Source organism: Chanos chanos, chromosome 15 (genome assembly GCF_902362185.1).
Source record: "Chanos chanos chromosome 15, fChaCha1.1, whole genome shotgun sequence".
Classification (NCBI taxonomy): domain Eukaryota; kingdom Metazoa; phylum Chordata; class Actinopteri; order Gonorynchiformes; family Chanidae; genus Chanos; species Chanos chanos.
Genome location: NC_044509.1, coordinates 16,496,221 through 16,510,385, shown reverse-complemented (window position 1 = coordinate 16,510,385; position 14,165 = coordinate 16,496,221). Strand labels below are relative to the sequence as shown.

The 14,165-nt window shown below is 46.0% G+C and overlaps 1 protein-coding gene across 1 annotated transcript; it reads left to right on the top strand.

The window, feature by feature from the left end:
• The first annotated feature begins 307 nt into the window (after positions 1–307).
• Positions 308–1,192, top strand: bhlha9 (basic helix-loop-helix family, member a9). Its single transcript, XM_030793132.1, has one exon. It carries the CDS (start codon positions 308–310, stop codon positions 1,190–1,192), a length of 885 nt encoding a protein of 294 aa, XP_030648992.1.
• Positions 1,193–14,165: the final 12,973 nt, after the last annotated feature.

The following is a 14,165-nucleotide window of genomic DNA, read 5'->3' as shown; positions in this document are numbered from 1 at the left end:
GTATATGAGAAGGTGTGTCTGACTGATCCATTTGCCTACGGGCAGCTCGTAAACACAACGATTCCCATTCCTCATGGGTGACTGTACCATGTGACTTCAGAATGAGCGGCTTTAAAAAGCTGCCTTACCTGTCGGGGAGAAGCAGATGTAATCGCAAGGTGTCAGAGGAGCAAGACGAGGGAGAAGAAGCAGCAGGAGAAGAGTGTGGGGGGGTGACGAGCGTGAGCGCAGCAAAAGGCCTTCACTAAACATATGTGAGTGCAGAGAGATTTCAGATCCGGGATAAGGAAAACCCGTCTGATCAGGCATGACGAGTCGACTGAGCTTCGCGGGCTCAGAGTTCTCCGAGGAGGAGCTGGAGATGAACCTGCTCGGGCCCGAGGAAGACGAGAGCAGCGACGGCGGCTCCAAGGGTCCGTTTCCCGACAGCGAGAGCTGCGGCAGCACCCACAGCGAGCCCGACGAGGGCCGGGCGCCCAAGAAACGCGCCCGGCCGGCGCGGTCCAAAGCCCGCCGCGTGGCCGCCAACGTGCGGGAGAGAAAACGCATTCTGGACTACAACCAGGCCTTCAACGCCCTCCGCGTGGCGCTGAACCACGACCTGAGCGGTAAACGCCTCTCGAAGATTGCCACCCTGCAGCGGGCCATCAACCGTATCTCTGCCCTCTCTGTCTTCCTGAGCACCAACCCTGCACCCGCGCCGGGGAAACCCTGTAACCACCTGGAGTGCCACGAGCAGCCGCCCGGGCTGAGGATCGAGCCTGGGAGAATGCCAGTGGGCAGCATGCTTGTCGAGCCTCAGAGCTACCTTTTAGCATGGCACCAGCATGGCATCAGTACCCTGGTCCAGAGCCCCGTGAGCATGCACAAACCACCCTTGGAGCAACACGTGTATATGGACAGCTTGGGACACATGAGTGCAGCATGCCCTCCCTCCCCACACTACGCGTGTTATCCGTCCCCCGAAAACCAGCTGTACCCCTCAGCCGGACACTGCGGGAGCCCCCTGAATGAGGCGGGCAGCCCGTCGCGGTACGGGAGACTGGGAGAGGGAGTGGGTTTCCAGGCAGGTCTGTGGGGATCCTGTGCCCAGAGTCAGGTGGAGGGTTATGGAGAGCCAACACAAGCGCTGCCCTTCTCCTGGAGCTACCTCCAGGAACCAGTAACACAGCACTGCTATTCAATGCTTTAACCTTGTGACTGGCCCCGGTGACAGGAACCCAACCTGTGGCCAAAAGACCATGAATCTGCAAAGAGCTAAAGGATACAGACACTGTGTGAGTGCATTTCCTCCTGCTTGACTCTTTTCCCAGTGTGTACTGGCTGAATTGCTCTTATGGTGTTGTTTGGCTGTTGCAGTATGTGGTATGTTCCTCGAAGATGTACTGTAAATATTTTGAATGTAAAAAAAAAAAGAAAGAAAGAAAAAAAAAGAATTAAAGGCAGCAAGTCCGTGTAGCTGATTTGAAAGTGTTTTCAAAAGCAGTGTTTGGTGTTTAAGAGAATGCTACATTTCAGGCGTGATTTTTTTTATTTTTATCTCTATCAGTATCTCTAAGAATGAGATTATGTCTGATTACAATGGAAGACTGGTGTATGTCTGGAACCCACACTAAACATGTATTTAATTTATGATGAGGGTCTGTTGAAAGGATGATGTTCAAACATTACTTTGTATGAATGACACCACACTTTCAGTGCACAACCACATTTCAACTGTGATATAAAATAATGAGAAATATGAAATAAATATTGAACATGAAACAGAGCCATGGTCATCTCTTTAACAGGATCTGTTGTTTATACACTGACTGTGTCTTCAGTTTAAAAATGTGTGTGTTTGTACGTGTATGTGTGTCATTGTGAGTGAGTGTGTCTGTTTGCACATGTGTACGTGTGTGCAACCATGTGTGTCTGTGAGCGTGTGTGTGCGTGCATGTCTGTGTCTGTGTGTGTGCATGCATGTGTGAGTGTGTGTGTGTATGTGTGCACGCACATTTGAGCGTGTGTGTGCGTGCATGTCTGTGTCTGTGTGTGTGCATGCATGTTTGAGTGTGTGTGTGTGTATGTGTGCACGCACATTTGAGTGTGTGTGTGTGTGTGTGTATACACATATGTGAGCATGTGTGTGTGTGAGTGTGTGTGTGTGTGTGTGTGTGTGTGTGTTTACTGACATGTGGAACACTGCGGAGAAGACAGTCTGTCTACTGCCCTCTACTCCACTAATTTTTTGGTGGGACAAGGCTTTGATCTCCTGATGCAGAAAATGACCTGCTTGCTCATTCCTGTCAAAACGCTGGAGGGAAAAGACCAGTGAGGAGTTCCCAGGCTATGCACAACATGCATCAAGAATCCCACGCATGCAGAAACACTGTGCCTGTTTGCAACTGTATGCGTGTGTGCGTACGAGTCCTGACCTAAAGTGGAAACAAGTTCATCTAGTGCAAACTGAAAGACCGTATCATGCTTGACAGCTGTTAATAAGCTACATGACTTTTTGTTACCTTAAATCCCCTCAGTAAATGTACGTTCTGTTGTTATATGCTTAAACACGCTGCTGTTGTTTAAACTCAGGACAAGGTGTCCACTCTGAGGGATGAGCATCGGAGACACAGTCGGACTAAACTCATGTGGAGACATCCTGCACGCAGCAGCAAAAACGACTATAAGCTGCTTTCAGTGTTCCTATTAACCCATTCACACGTCCTTAGACAGATTTATGAACCAACAGGAAGGAAATTGTGTGCACCCTGCCTCTTTGCGGTGCAGAAATCCCCCCACTTCTCAGTTGCCTGGAGGCCTTTCCTGAGGAGAGGAGCAGTGTGGAGTGAACAGTGAGGAGGAGGCCTCGCCTGGCTGGGGGGGGGGGGGCGCCACGGCTGCGGAACGGCCCGGACTCGGAGAGACCCGCAAGAGACCCACAAGCGAGAGACCCGGAGGTGTGTCCGCACCGGATCTGGTGAACGAGGGATGAATCAGTTAGGGGAGCGCTTGGTGAAAGAAGGACGGAGGAGAGGGGGAGGGAGGAGATATAAAAGACGAGAGGGCGTTTCTCTCTGTCTTTTTTTTTTATTCCTTTTTTCCTCCCCTCTCTCTCTCTTTCTCTCTCTCAGTCCTCCAGAGACGTGAGTCATGGAAACCTTTGACTCACGTGAAATGTGTTGAGTGACAAAAGGGCAGATGACGGCACGTCTGACACGGCTAAGCGCCAGACCAGCCCGCAAACATCTCCTTCCTTATGCCACTCTCCATCTTAAGACATTTACACCTGAGAAACATTCCCCTAAGTACTGCGTCTTTCATCCGGACAATCACGCTCAATGAAAAACGATTCAACGGCCTATCAAAGCTAGTTAACAACCATCCTTAGGGAGGGTTACCTTTCTGTAGGATGTTTCCCATTTCTCCCATAACGATACACACTTCATTCTGCCCCTGAAGTCACTGAATCATTCCTCAACACTTTGAGTAGATGTATTTGTGCATCTCACTGAAATACAGTTTTGTTAGCATGGGGGTTGCTTTTACAGGGTGCAATGCATGTAGTCTTGACAAAAATCATGGATCGTAGATCACACCACCAGAGGGCAGCGTTGCATCAAATAGGCAGATCGTTTAGCAATTACCTTTTCATTACCAGTTAATCCTCTCATCATTTGAGTATAAAACAGGACACGGTCAAATTGCATAGCTCTGAATCATTTCTTATTCTTTTTTTTCTGGGAAAACGACAGTCGCTGTTTTTGTAATACCATGATTCACCGGTATGACCTCTATCTCACCAAGTGAACTCACTTTCCCGGCAACCAAGGAACGCGGTACTTTAGGATCAGACTTGATCTGCCCCGATGACGTATTTGTGTCACTTTAAATTACGGAAAGGATCAAACAAGAATGCAGAAGGGGAGTAGAGCCAACACAGTGGCTGTGGGAGTATTCAAAAGCGGGAGTGACTCACGTACCCACTCTCTCTTTCTCTCACCAGTTCGACAAAGCACAGTTCCAGACATATCTCGCAGACATAACGGCAGCGCTACTGCATAAACAAGCGCGAGGCTCTGACGTCAGAGCCGCCGCAGGACAAGTTTCACATGCTCCGTTAATATCCCGGACAGGTACAAACAAACAGCCGAGCGCACTGCTCCGGCGCCCTCATACACGCATGCCTTGTCGAGTCGCTGTAAAATACCTTAAAAGAACAATGATTGCTGCCAGGTCTTTGGAGGCAGAAATTAACTCAGCGTTTTGTCAGTGAAACGACTTTTATGTTGAGAGATGATCTGACAACCACAAATTACATTCACTTTTCACTAAATCACATTTTCCTCTGCAGCCGTATACGAACAGAGACCATACAGGAAGACAAAAGAACACTGGTTTAAGGTTTAAAGCAGAGGAGGGCTGCTTTGTATTAGCCAAAGGATCTTTCCCTGGTATGATGAAGCCCGATTGTCTTCCGGTTTTGACCAGCAGATGGCGACACTTCACCACAAAAGCACAAAGGCTATGTCTGTGCGCTGTTGCATCATAGCAATTTTTCAAAGAAACAAAAGAAGGAGAAAAGCCTGAGGTATGCGAGTACAGAGAGAGAAATAGCAGATCCACTGACAATTCTCTACCTCTTACTAACAGTGTTTTCGTGTTCAACTCTGAATTTCTCTCTGTCTCTCCCTCTCTCTCTCTCCCCATTGGCCAGTGATGTTCAGTGTGTTATAATGCAGAGGTTTCTGAGTAAACAAAAACAAACAAACAAACAAACAGCAGTCCAATAGCTCCCTGGGTAGACCAGGGCTGTCAGTCTGTGATCAAACTGTTACTAGTCTTGCACCAGATGCCGTCTGTCTGAAGGCTGTTCAAAACAAACTATGATTTCATATGTCTCTGATTATTTCTCTGGAATTTCTCTGTCTCTTCTCCGTAATAGGCAGATGATGGGCAATTTTTTTTTTTTAACTGATGTGTCTGCAGCAGAGCAGATAGCCAATGAGAGTCACACTAAACCTGTCAATCATAAATTCCTCAGAGACAACTAGTGCAGTCACATGCCAGACCAGTGCCCCACTGCCCACCCCTAAACTAACTCAGCCCTCTCCTCTCTGACAGGGAGCCGTGAGGGAGGAGCGGGAGGTGGAGGAGTGAGAATCACACTCTTTTGCTTGTCGCCTCCTCTCCAGAGCTGGAGGAGAGATGTATGTGAAGAATGACACCCAGTGTCCCAGTTCTCCTCACTGTTTTTCACTGAGACCCTGTTCTGTGAACCAACCATGCCTGACAGTGTCTCCCCCCACCCCAACCCCCCCAGGCCTGCTCTTAGTCAGCCATTCATATAGTGACGTACACACACACACACACACACACACACACACACACACACACAGATAGAGTCTGTCAGACAGTCATACAGTTAGTCAGTCAAAATCCTCTGAACAGAGCCAGTTGTTTTATACAGCAAAACACACATCTGTAAATCATATACATGCACCACTACTAAAAATCAAAAGAACCCTGACGACTCCTCGCTGCTGAGGCAACAGGTACCCCTCGGCCAATCAGAATACAAGTATACAATGCAGCACGGGTAGAAAACTAAATCTGTCCGTGTGCTGTTACTGCACAAATGTCACCTTGGTGTGCCGTTTACGTGCCTGAGGTTTTTCGTCCAGCTGTGAGTTTGTCACGGCGGATCGAGAGACACAGAGGTCCATGACAGGGTCAGTGGAGTTGGAATATTCAGCTACGACCTGGCAACACGGGCCAAAAGAACCGGATTGACCCTGACGGAGTGGCAGCGGAGCAGACAAACAGCTGGCTTTGGATGGGAGCAGGGACTGGTTTTTTGAGACAGCTCATTACGGTGGCCAGTGTGAGTGTGGCAGTGGATTTGTGTGGGGCTAATAAAAGCCAGAGAGACTTGGTCTGGTGTCAGTCCAGTGTGTGCTAGGGAAAAGGAGATGATCTTATTTCTACTGTTTGACGTTGGAGCTGTATGTTTACTGTGTGTTTACTGTGTGTTTACTGTGTGTTTACTGTGTGTTTATTCAGCGCAGGGCACCTGCTGAGACAGGACACAAAAAATCTACTGTGAATCTCCCAAATGCTGTCCCCATCTCTCCCTCTCTCTCTCCCTCCCTCTCTCTCTCTCTCTCTCCCTCTCTCTCTCTCTCTCCCTCTCCCACTCTCTCTCTCTCTCTCTCTCCCTCCCTCTCTCTCTCTCTCTCTCCCTCCCTCCCTCTCTCTCTCTCTCTCTCCCTCTCTCTCTCTCTCTCCCTCTCCCACTCTCTCTCTCTCTCTCTCTCTCTCCCTCTCTCTCTCTCTCTCCCTCTCCCACTCTCTCTCTCTCTCTCTCTCCCTCCCTCTCTCTCTCTCTCTCTCCCTCTCTCTCTCTCTCTCCCTCTCTCTCTCTCCCCCTCTCCCTCTCTCCCTCTCTCACATTGTCCCTGTGGTAATTGGGTCTTTGTGTGTTGAGTTACTCAGGTGTGCTGTGCACAGTCACAGATTGTTGCTGTGTGTTCCTGGGCTCACACAGCAGAGTGTGTGTGACAGACAGTCTCTGATCCTCAGCTGCCCTCTCCTCTCACATCTCCGCTCCTCTTCCCAGTCCTCTCTCAAAGCACAGTTGTCTCTCAAAGCACAGTCTTTCCTCAAAGCACAGTCTTCTCTCAAAGCACAGCCTTCTCCCAAAGCACAGCCTTCTCCCAAAGCACAGCCTTCTCCCAAAGCACAGCCTTCTCCCAAAGCACAGTCTTCTCCCAAAGCACAGCCTTCTCTCAAAGCACAGCCTTCTCCCAAAGCACAGCCTTCTCCCAAAGCACAGTCTTCTCCCAAAGCACAGCCTTCTCTCAAAGCACAGTCTTCTCTCTGTCAGGCTGTCAGAGAAACAAAAAGCATTCCCTCAAGATCCAGTCTCTAATCAGAGCTACACACACATGCACACTCACTCTTTCTCTCTATCTCTCTCACACACACACACACACACACATACACACTCACTCTCTCTCTCTCTCTCTCTCTCTCTCTCACACACACACACACACACACACACAAACTCACACGGACACTCTCTCTCTTTCTCTCTCTCTCACACACAAACACACACAAACGCACACTCTCCCTCTCCCTCTCTCTCTCACACACACACACACACACACTCACTCGCTCCCTCACTTGCTCACACACACACACACACACACACACACACACACACACACACACACACACACACATACACACACACACACAGTTCTTCTACACTGGCCTTACTGATTGCTGTTTTTTTGTTTGTTTGTTTGTTTACAGTGTAGGAGGATTTTGCTCAGTCTGCCACAGGGGCAGAGTAAAAATATAATGTAGATATAATAGAGCACAATGAATATTCACAGGCACTGTTAGTGCCCTTGGGTTGATCAGGATGCTCTGGAGGGAACATAGAGATAAAAATACACAGAGAGGGCAGAGAGTGGCTTTGATTTTTACAAAGGCAGCTGTACTTATTCACAACAGGAAACCAGAGAGTCAAATCAAATCAAACAAATGCAGTGAATAAAATGCATGGCCCAGTTTTGTTTTTCTTTTTCCAGCCTATCATCTACGGTAAGAGTAATTACCATAAAACGAGATCTCTCTGTCTCTCTCTCTCTCTCTCTGTCTGTCTCTCTCTCTCTCTCTTTCTCATCAGTTCTGTCTCCACACATCTGGGCAGGCCAGGCCACAGAGCTGGTCTGGCGTAAAGCACACACACGTCCAGGGTGATCTGGTTAACACGGGGAGATACTGCACTGAAATTCATAAAAGCCTCAAACAGGCAGCATTCGGTCTTATCTACACCCAGCGTCCCTGCACGTTACCCAATCACTCAGGAAGAGCAAACCTGCGTTTCTATCATCACGCTTTTCACCACAGAGGCCTAATGAATATTTCAATCTGATTATTATTCGATGGATTCACGGCTCAATCTCTCCAGGAGATAAAACATCATTTGAAAGGAGAAGAGGGAATTCGGAGAATGGTTTCACAGATGGAACCTGCAGCAATATTCTCCGTATTCATAATTTACAGAATGACTAACAAGAAAGGAGATTTGGGCTTTATATGTACTCCCTAAAACACACACACACACACACACACACACACACACACACACACACACTCAGACTCACACACACACACACGACATCTATTCATGACTGAAGGCACCAAGTATAAAAATGAATAGCATAGTAACACTTAAGGTTCAAGAATTCTCATACTCATACGATATGCTGTTCCACATTTGGAATGCTACATTTTCATATGAATCTTAATTTTCATTATTCAGTTGAGTTCACCAGGTCTGGTATTGGGTAATGGGGAGAAATGTGAAAGACTAGTGAATATTCAAAACCATCTGTTAAATAATAATCTGGGATTTGGTGGATCAGACTGAGTGCATAAATTTCCCTCCTGAGGAGCTGAACGAGATGAGTGGAGAGAACGCGGCACAGGAAAGCAAAATCGGAAGAGAAAAAAAAGAAAAGGAAAAGAAAACATGCACGATTATCAACTCTGACAATGAACATCATCTCTTTACAGACGGAGACAAGCTTTGGATTTCGTTATGAACTCAACACTGATCAAAGACAGACATTTGCTTGCTTTGATGATGAAAACTTGGACCAGTTTGTTACTGAGGGTGTTTGCTGTCACTGAGTGGGCTGTTATTGAAAGAGGTGGAGAAATGTTATGTCTTCGTTCTTTTAATTCTACTCTGGAGGCTGCTTTTCTTTTGGTCATAATTTCATAATTAGAGTTTTTCGTTCTAATTCCTTATCCGGGAAACAGGCGTGTTTACTTGTCGTTCAGTTGGAGACAGCAATTGGTCAAAATGGCACACACCATGCCTGCCAGCCATCTGGACTGGACTTAGGGCCCAGAATGTGTGTAAACGCTTTAAATGGCTTTGCTTTCAGTGAGTCTGGAGTGGAAAGCGAGGTTTCAGTTTCTAACACGAGGAAAAGATGGGGAGACAAAGAGGAGAGTGCTGAATGAAGACAAGGAGAGGAAAGCTGAAGTCCAGAACAGACTCGTACAGGCCCTGGTACTGGTTCTGGTTCTGGTTCTGTTCTGCTCTTCTACTCAGAAGCACTCCATTTGTCCAAACAAGTAGACTTGACGATTCTTCACAGATGTGGAACAGTTTAAGTATTGGCTTTTACCTGAATATCTCTCTAGCTGATCAACATATGAAACAGTACGTTTTGGTTTTTTTTCCCCCTAATTGAACACTCTCTCCAAAACGTAAGTTAAGTTTTTCTTTTTTTTTTTTTTACAGGGAGTTTGCTGTTTTCCTCTGAGTCCTATTATTAAAGACACAGAGAGAGCCAAGATCAGACAGGTACTGTCCTTCAATACAATACCCTTTCAGCATGGGGCAATTTAGTGAATTTAAAGTTCAGCGTTCTTTCGCTGAAGCCTGTGAAGGGGGGCAGGAGCTGTTCTGCCTCCGAGGACAGTGGTGATGAATCCGTCTGATGTTAATGTAAAAGAGAGTCCAAGGAATTGGCTGCCTACAGCTCTCTCATACTAAACCTTTAGAAGAGGAATTAAAGGCTTTGGCTTATGCATGATCGATCGGGCCCTGCTGGGAGAGCATTTCAGGCCGGAGAGCGATGAATGACATTACCTCTCCTACGGGATCTTCATATACAAACATACCAAATGCATTGTGTTTGTGGAAATACACGATGGCACGTCCAGAAGTGCACACGCGGAGATAATGACGGTGCTTTGTTCTCTGATCTTTCCCGAGAAACAGAGTAATAGAGTATGATTCACTGCCTGGAAGCTGTCCTGCGGCCTGGATCTACTCACACAAAAGCTGGAATCTCATTTCAGACCTTCTCAGCGTCTCTGTCCCACGTGGCCAACGCCCAGGGAATGGAGGCGACTGTGTCCCACTCTTGCCCCGTCGCCTGAAATCAGACTGCCCATCACGGACCAAATGTCCGCGTTTGCCCCCGTCTGCTCCAATTAAAGACAGGTGACAGATGTCTGAGAGAAACAACAGCAAATCTAATAAAACCAGCCTCAGAAATACACCAGGGAACTTCTCACAGTCAGACTGCAGGAGAGCTCAGAATCATTAAAACGCTTACGTTTCCACAGACAGAAAAATCAGACAAGAGATTTAACTTCTCAGAAAAGAAAGAGAAAAAAGACAGGATAAGCCGTGCCTTTGACACGTCAGTTCAATTCTGTAAAGCTCGTGCTTGTCAAGCAGTGACCAGAACTGTGACAGAGTAAGTATTTCCTCTAACAGTCAGGTACGGTTTAGACTTTACTCGGTTTTTAGAGATTTCAGAACTAAGGAAAGCTCCCGGGGTGGCTTCATCAGGGCATCATGGAAACTGAAAAAAAAAACAGGATCATTTTGTCCCACCCCTTCTGTTCACACACACACACACACACACTACACACACACACACACACACACACACATACACCTGTCAGGAGCAGGAGGGAGGTAGGACGCTATGCGAATGCAATGCCGGGGGGATGTGCTAATGAAAAACAATATGAGACACGCAGTTGAGGGAAAATGCATTATAAAATTCATTTCATGTGTTAATGTTTTGCTCTCTCTCTCTCTCTCTCTCTCTCTCTCCATCTGGGACGTACATCTCACCGTCACTGCTCTATTCAACAAAATGCAAACTACACCCGCCTGACAATGGAGAAATTATACTGCAGAAAAAAAAGAAATTCTCAATTTGCCCGACCTCATTTTGGTTGCGTTTGAATATGGTGATGGTGCAGCACGATGTATCGTGGAACTGCTGGGAACCAGTGAAATTACACAACCTGAATTAATCTGAATTAATCCAGGTGCAGTGACAGAGTTTGGTGATCTGAATTAATCCAGATGCAGTGACAGTGGTTGGTGATCTGAATTAATCCAGGTGCAGTGACAGAGTTTGGTGATCTGAATTAATCCAGATTCAGTGACCGTGGTTGGTAATCTGAATTAATCCAGATGCAGTGACGGAGTTTGGTGATCTGAATTAATCCAGATGCAGTGACCGTGGTTGGTAATCTGAATTAATCCAGGTGCAGTGACCGTGGTTGGTAATCTGAATTAATCCAGATGCAGTGACCGTGGTTGGTAATCTGAAGATGTATGTCCTGCTGCTGGCAGCCCTGGGGTATGTGGATCGATGAAGAGGTGAAACACTCTCTTCAAAAAGGGCCCCGACATCACTGTTAAACTACATGGTTATTACGCGGGGCCGCCGGCCAGACAACACATACGTGCATTTGATAATTGGCGACTGAGACAAAGGGGCTGATGATGATGATGATGATGATGATGATGATGATGATGATGATGATGTTGGCTGAAAGTGTCTGGCCACACCTCCACCTGGTGCTGCCGTATCCATCAGCTGTAAAAGACTTGAATGACAGTTTAGACACATTCGTTACCAGCACAAGTCTCCCACCATCTGTATCTGAGAAAGGGCCCAGACTGGATCACTCAGTCAGACTGGGAGGCCTGTAGTCAGGTTGTGTCCTGTGAGGAAACAAACTGGACCTTTCTCTGTAACGCTATCTAAATGCAAAGACTGAATGCTTCTACCGCAATATTAAACGGCCACCACTACCCTCGTTACGCCTGAAGAGCGGAATTTAGTGGGGTTTTTTTGTGCCTGGCACTTAATTATTTCTATTCTCTCTCTCTCTCTCTCTCTCTCTCTCTCTCTCTCCCTCCCTCTCTCTCTCTGTCTCTATCTCCCTGTTTGATTCTAATGGAGTGTTGTTGTTTTTTTATCCCGAGAGAATGCATTTTAAAGCAAGAAGAGGGTGAGAATGTGTCTCACCAAAGCTTTCAGGAGAATAAGAGATAAACAAAATGGACTACTCCCAAATCTCTCTGCTTTCATTACCAGCATTAATGAGCCACTCTGAGCCGTGAAGCTGGGGCTTTTGTTAAGCAAAAACCAATGTGAAATTCAAGGTGTCACACAGAAAACCATTAGTAGTGAAATAACACGACCACTGTCAGACAAAACAACTGTTCACACATATCCCATACCCTCAGCTGAAGTGGAGTAAATAGTGTAGCAGAGACAAAGAGGTAAAACACACACTTCATTTTTAGACAATACTAACCTGATTATAACTGTGCTGATTTAAATCTGATAGAACAACAGGAATTCAATACTACAGTCTAATGTAGGCTATACTGTGCCATACTATTTTTCTTTTAAAATTATAAGACTATTTTCATAGAAAACAACACCATTTGTGTGGATGTAGTTGCTGTAAATTTGGTGCCAAACTAAAATTAAAAATCCAAATATAAATTGAAATGGAAGAACATATATGAGGCACACTTTGAAGAGGCTTTTAACCCTTAAACTCTGAGAATGGGATGCACATAGGGAATCGTACAGTGGTGGTTGGACACTGAGCCAATCAGACGCAGCCAATGTGTTTTTAAAGCTCTCTCACTCCTATCTCAGACACAGCCAACGTGTTTTTAAAGCTCTCTCTCACGCCTATCTCAGACACAACCAATGTGTTTTTAAAGCTCTCTCACTCCTGTCTCAGACACAGCCAATGTGTTTTTAAAGCTCTCTCTCACGCCTATCTCAGACACAGCCAATGTGTTTTTAAAGCTCTCTCACCATCTCAGACACAACCAATGTGTTTTTAAAGCTCTCTCACTCCTGTCTCAGACACAGCCAATGTGTTTTTAAAGCTCTCTCACGCCTATCTCAGACACAGCCAATGTGTTTTTAAAGCTCTCTCACCATCTCAGACACAACCAATGTGTTTTTAAAGCTCTCTCACTCCTGTCTCAGACACAGCCAATGTGTTTTTAAAGCTCTCTCACGCCTATCTCAGACACAGCCAATGTGTTTTTAAAGCTCTCTCACGCTTATCTCAGACACAGCCAATGTGTTTTTAAAACTCTCTCACACCTATCTCAGACACAGTCAATGTGTTTTTAAAGCTCTCTCACTCCTATCTCAGACACAGCCAACGTGTTTTTAAAGCTCTCTCACGCCTATCTCAGACACAGCCAATGTGTTTTTAAAACTCTCTCTCACTCCTGTCTCAGACACAGCCAACGTGTTTTTAAAGCTCTCTCACTCCTATCTCAGACACAGCCAATGTGTTTTTAAAGCTCTCTCACGCCTATCTCAGACACGGCCAATGTGTTTTTAAAACTCTCTCTCACGCCTATCTCAGACACAGCCAATGTGTTTTTAAAGCTCTCTCACTCCTATCTCAGACAAAGCCAATGTGTTTTTAAAGCTCTCTCACGCCTATCTCAGACACAGCCAATGTGTTTTTAAAGCTCTCTCACTATCTCAGACACAGCCAATGTGTTTTTAAAGCTCTCTCACTATCTCAGACACAGCCAATGTGTTTTTAAAGCTCTCTCTCACGCCTATCTCAGACACAGCCAATGTGTTTTTAAAACTCTCTCACTATCTCAGACACAGCCAATGTGTTTTTAAAACTCTCTCACGCCTATCTCAGACACAGCCAATGTGTTTTTAAAGCTCTCTCACTCCTATCTCAGACACAGCCAATGTGTTTTTAAAGCTCTCTCTCACGCCTATCTCAGACACAGCCAATGTGTTTTTAAAGCTCTCTCACTCCTATCTCAGACACAGCCAATGTGTTTTTAAAGCTCTCTCTCACGCCTATCTCAGACACAGCCAATGTGTTTTTAAAGCTCTCTCTCACTCCTATCTCAGACACAGCCAATGTGTTTTTAAAGCTCTCTCTCACGCCTATCTCAGACACAGCTAATGTGTTTTTAAAGCTCTCTCTCACTCCTATCTCAGACACAGCCAATGTGTTTTTAAAGCTCTCTCACACCTATCTCAGACACAGCCAATGTGTTTTTAAAGCTCTCTCTCACTCCTATCTCAGACACAGCCAATGTGTTTTTAAAGCTCTCTCACTCCTGTCTCAGACACAGCCAATGTGTTTTTAAAGCTCTCTCACTCCTATCTCAGACACAGCCAATGTGTTTTTAAAGCTCTCTCTCACTCCTATCTCAGACACAACCAATGTGTTTTTAAAGCTCTCTCTCACTCCTATCTCAGACACAGCCAATGTGTTTTTAAAGCTCTCTCTCACTCCTATCTCAGACACAGCCAATGTGTTTTTAA

What these genes read in the sequence shown, in the direction of transcription:
- bhlha9 (XM_030793132.1), top strand. Translation starts at nt 308, where the DNA reads ATGACGAGTCGACTGAGCTTCGCGGGCTCAGAGTTCTCCGAGGAGGAG.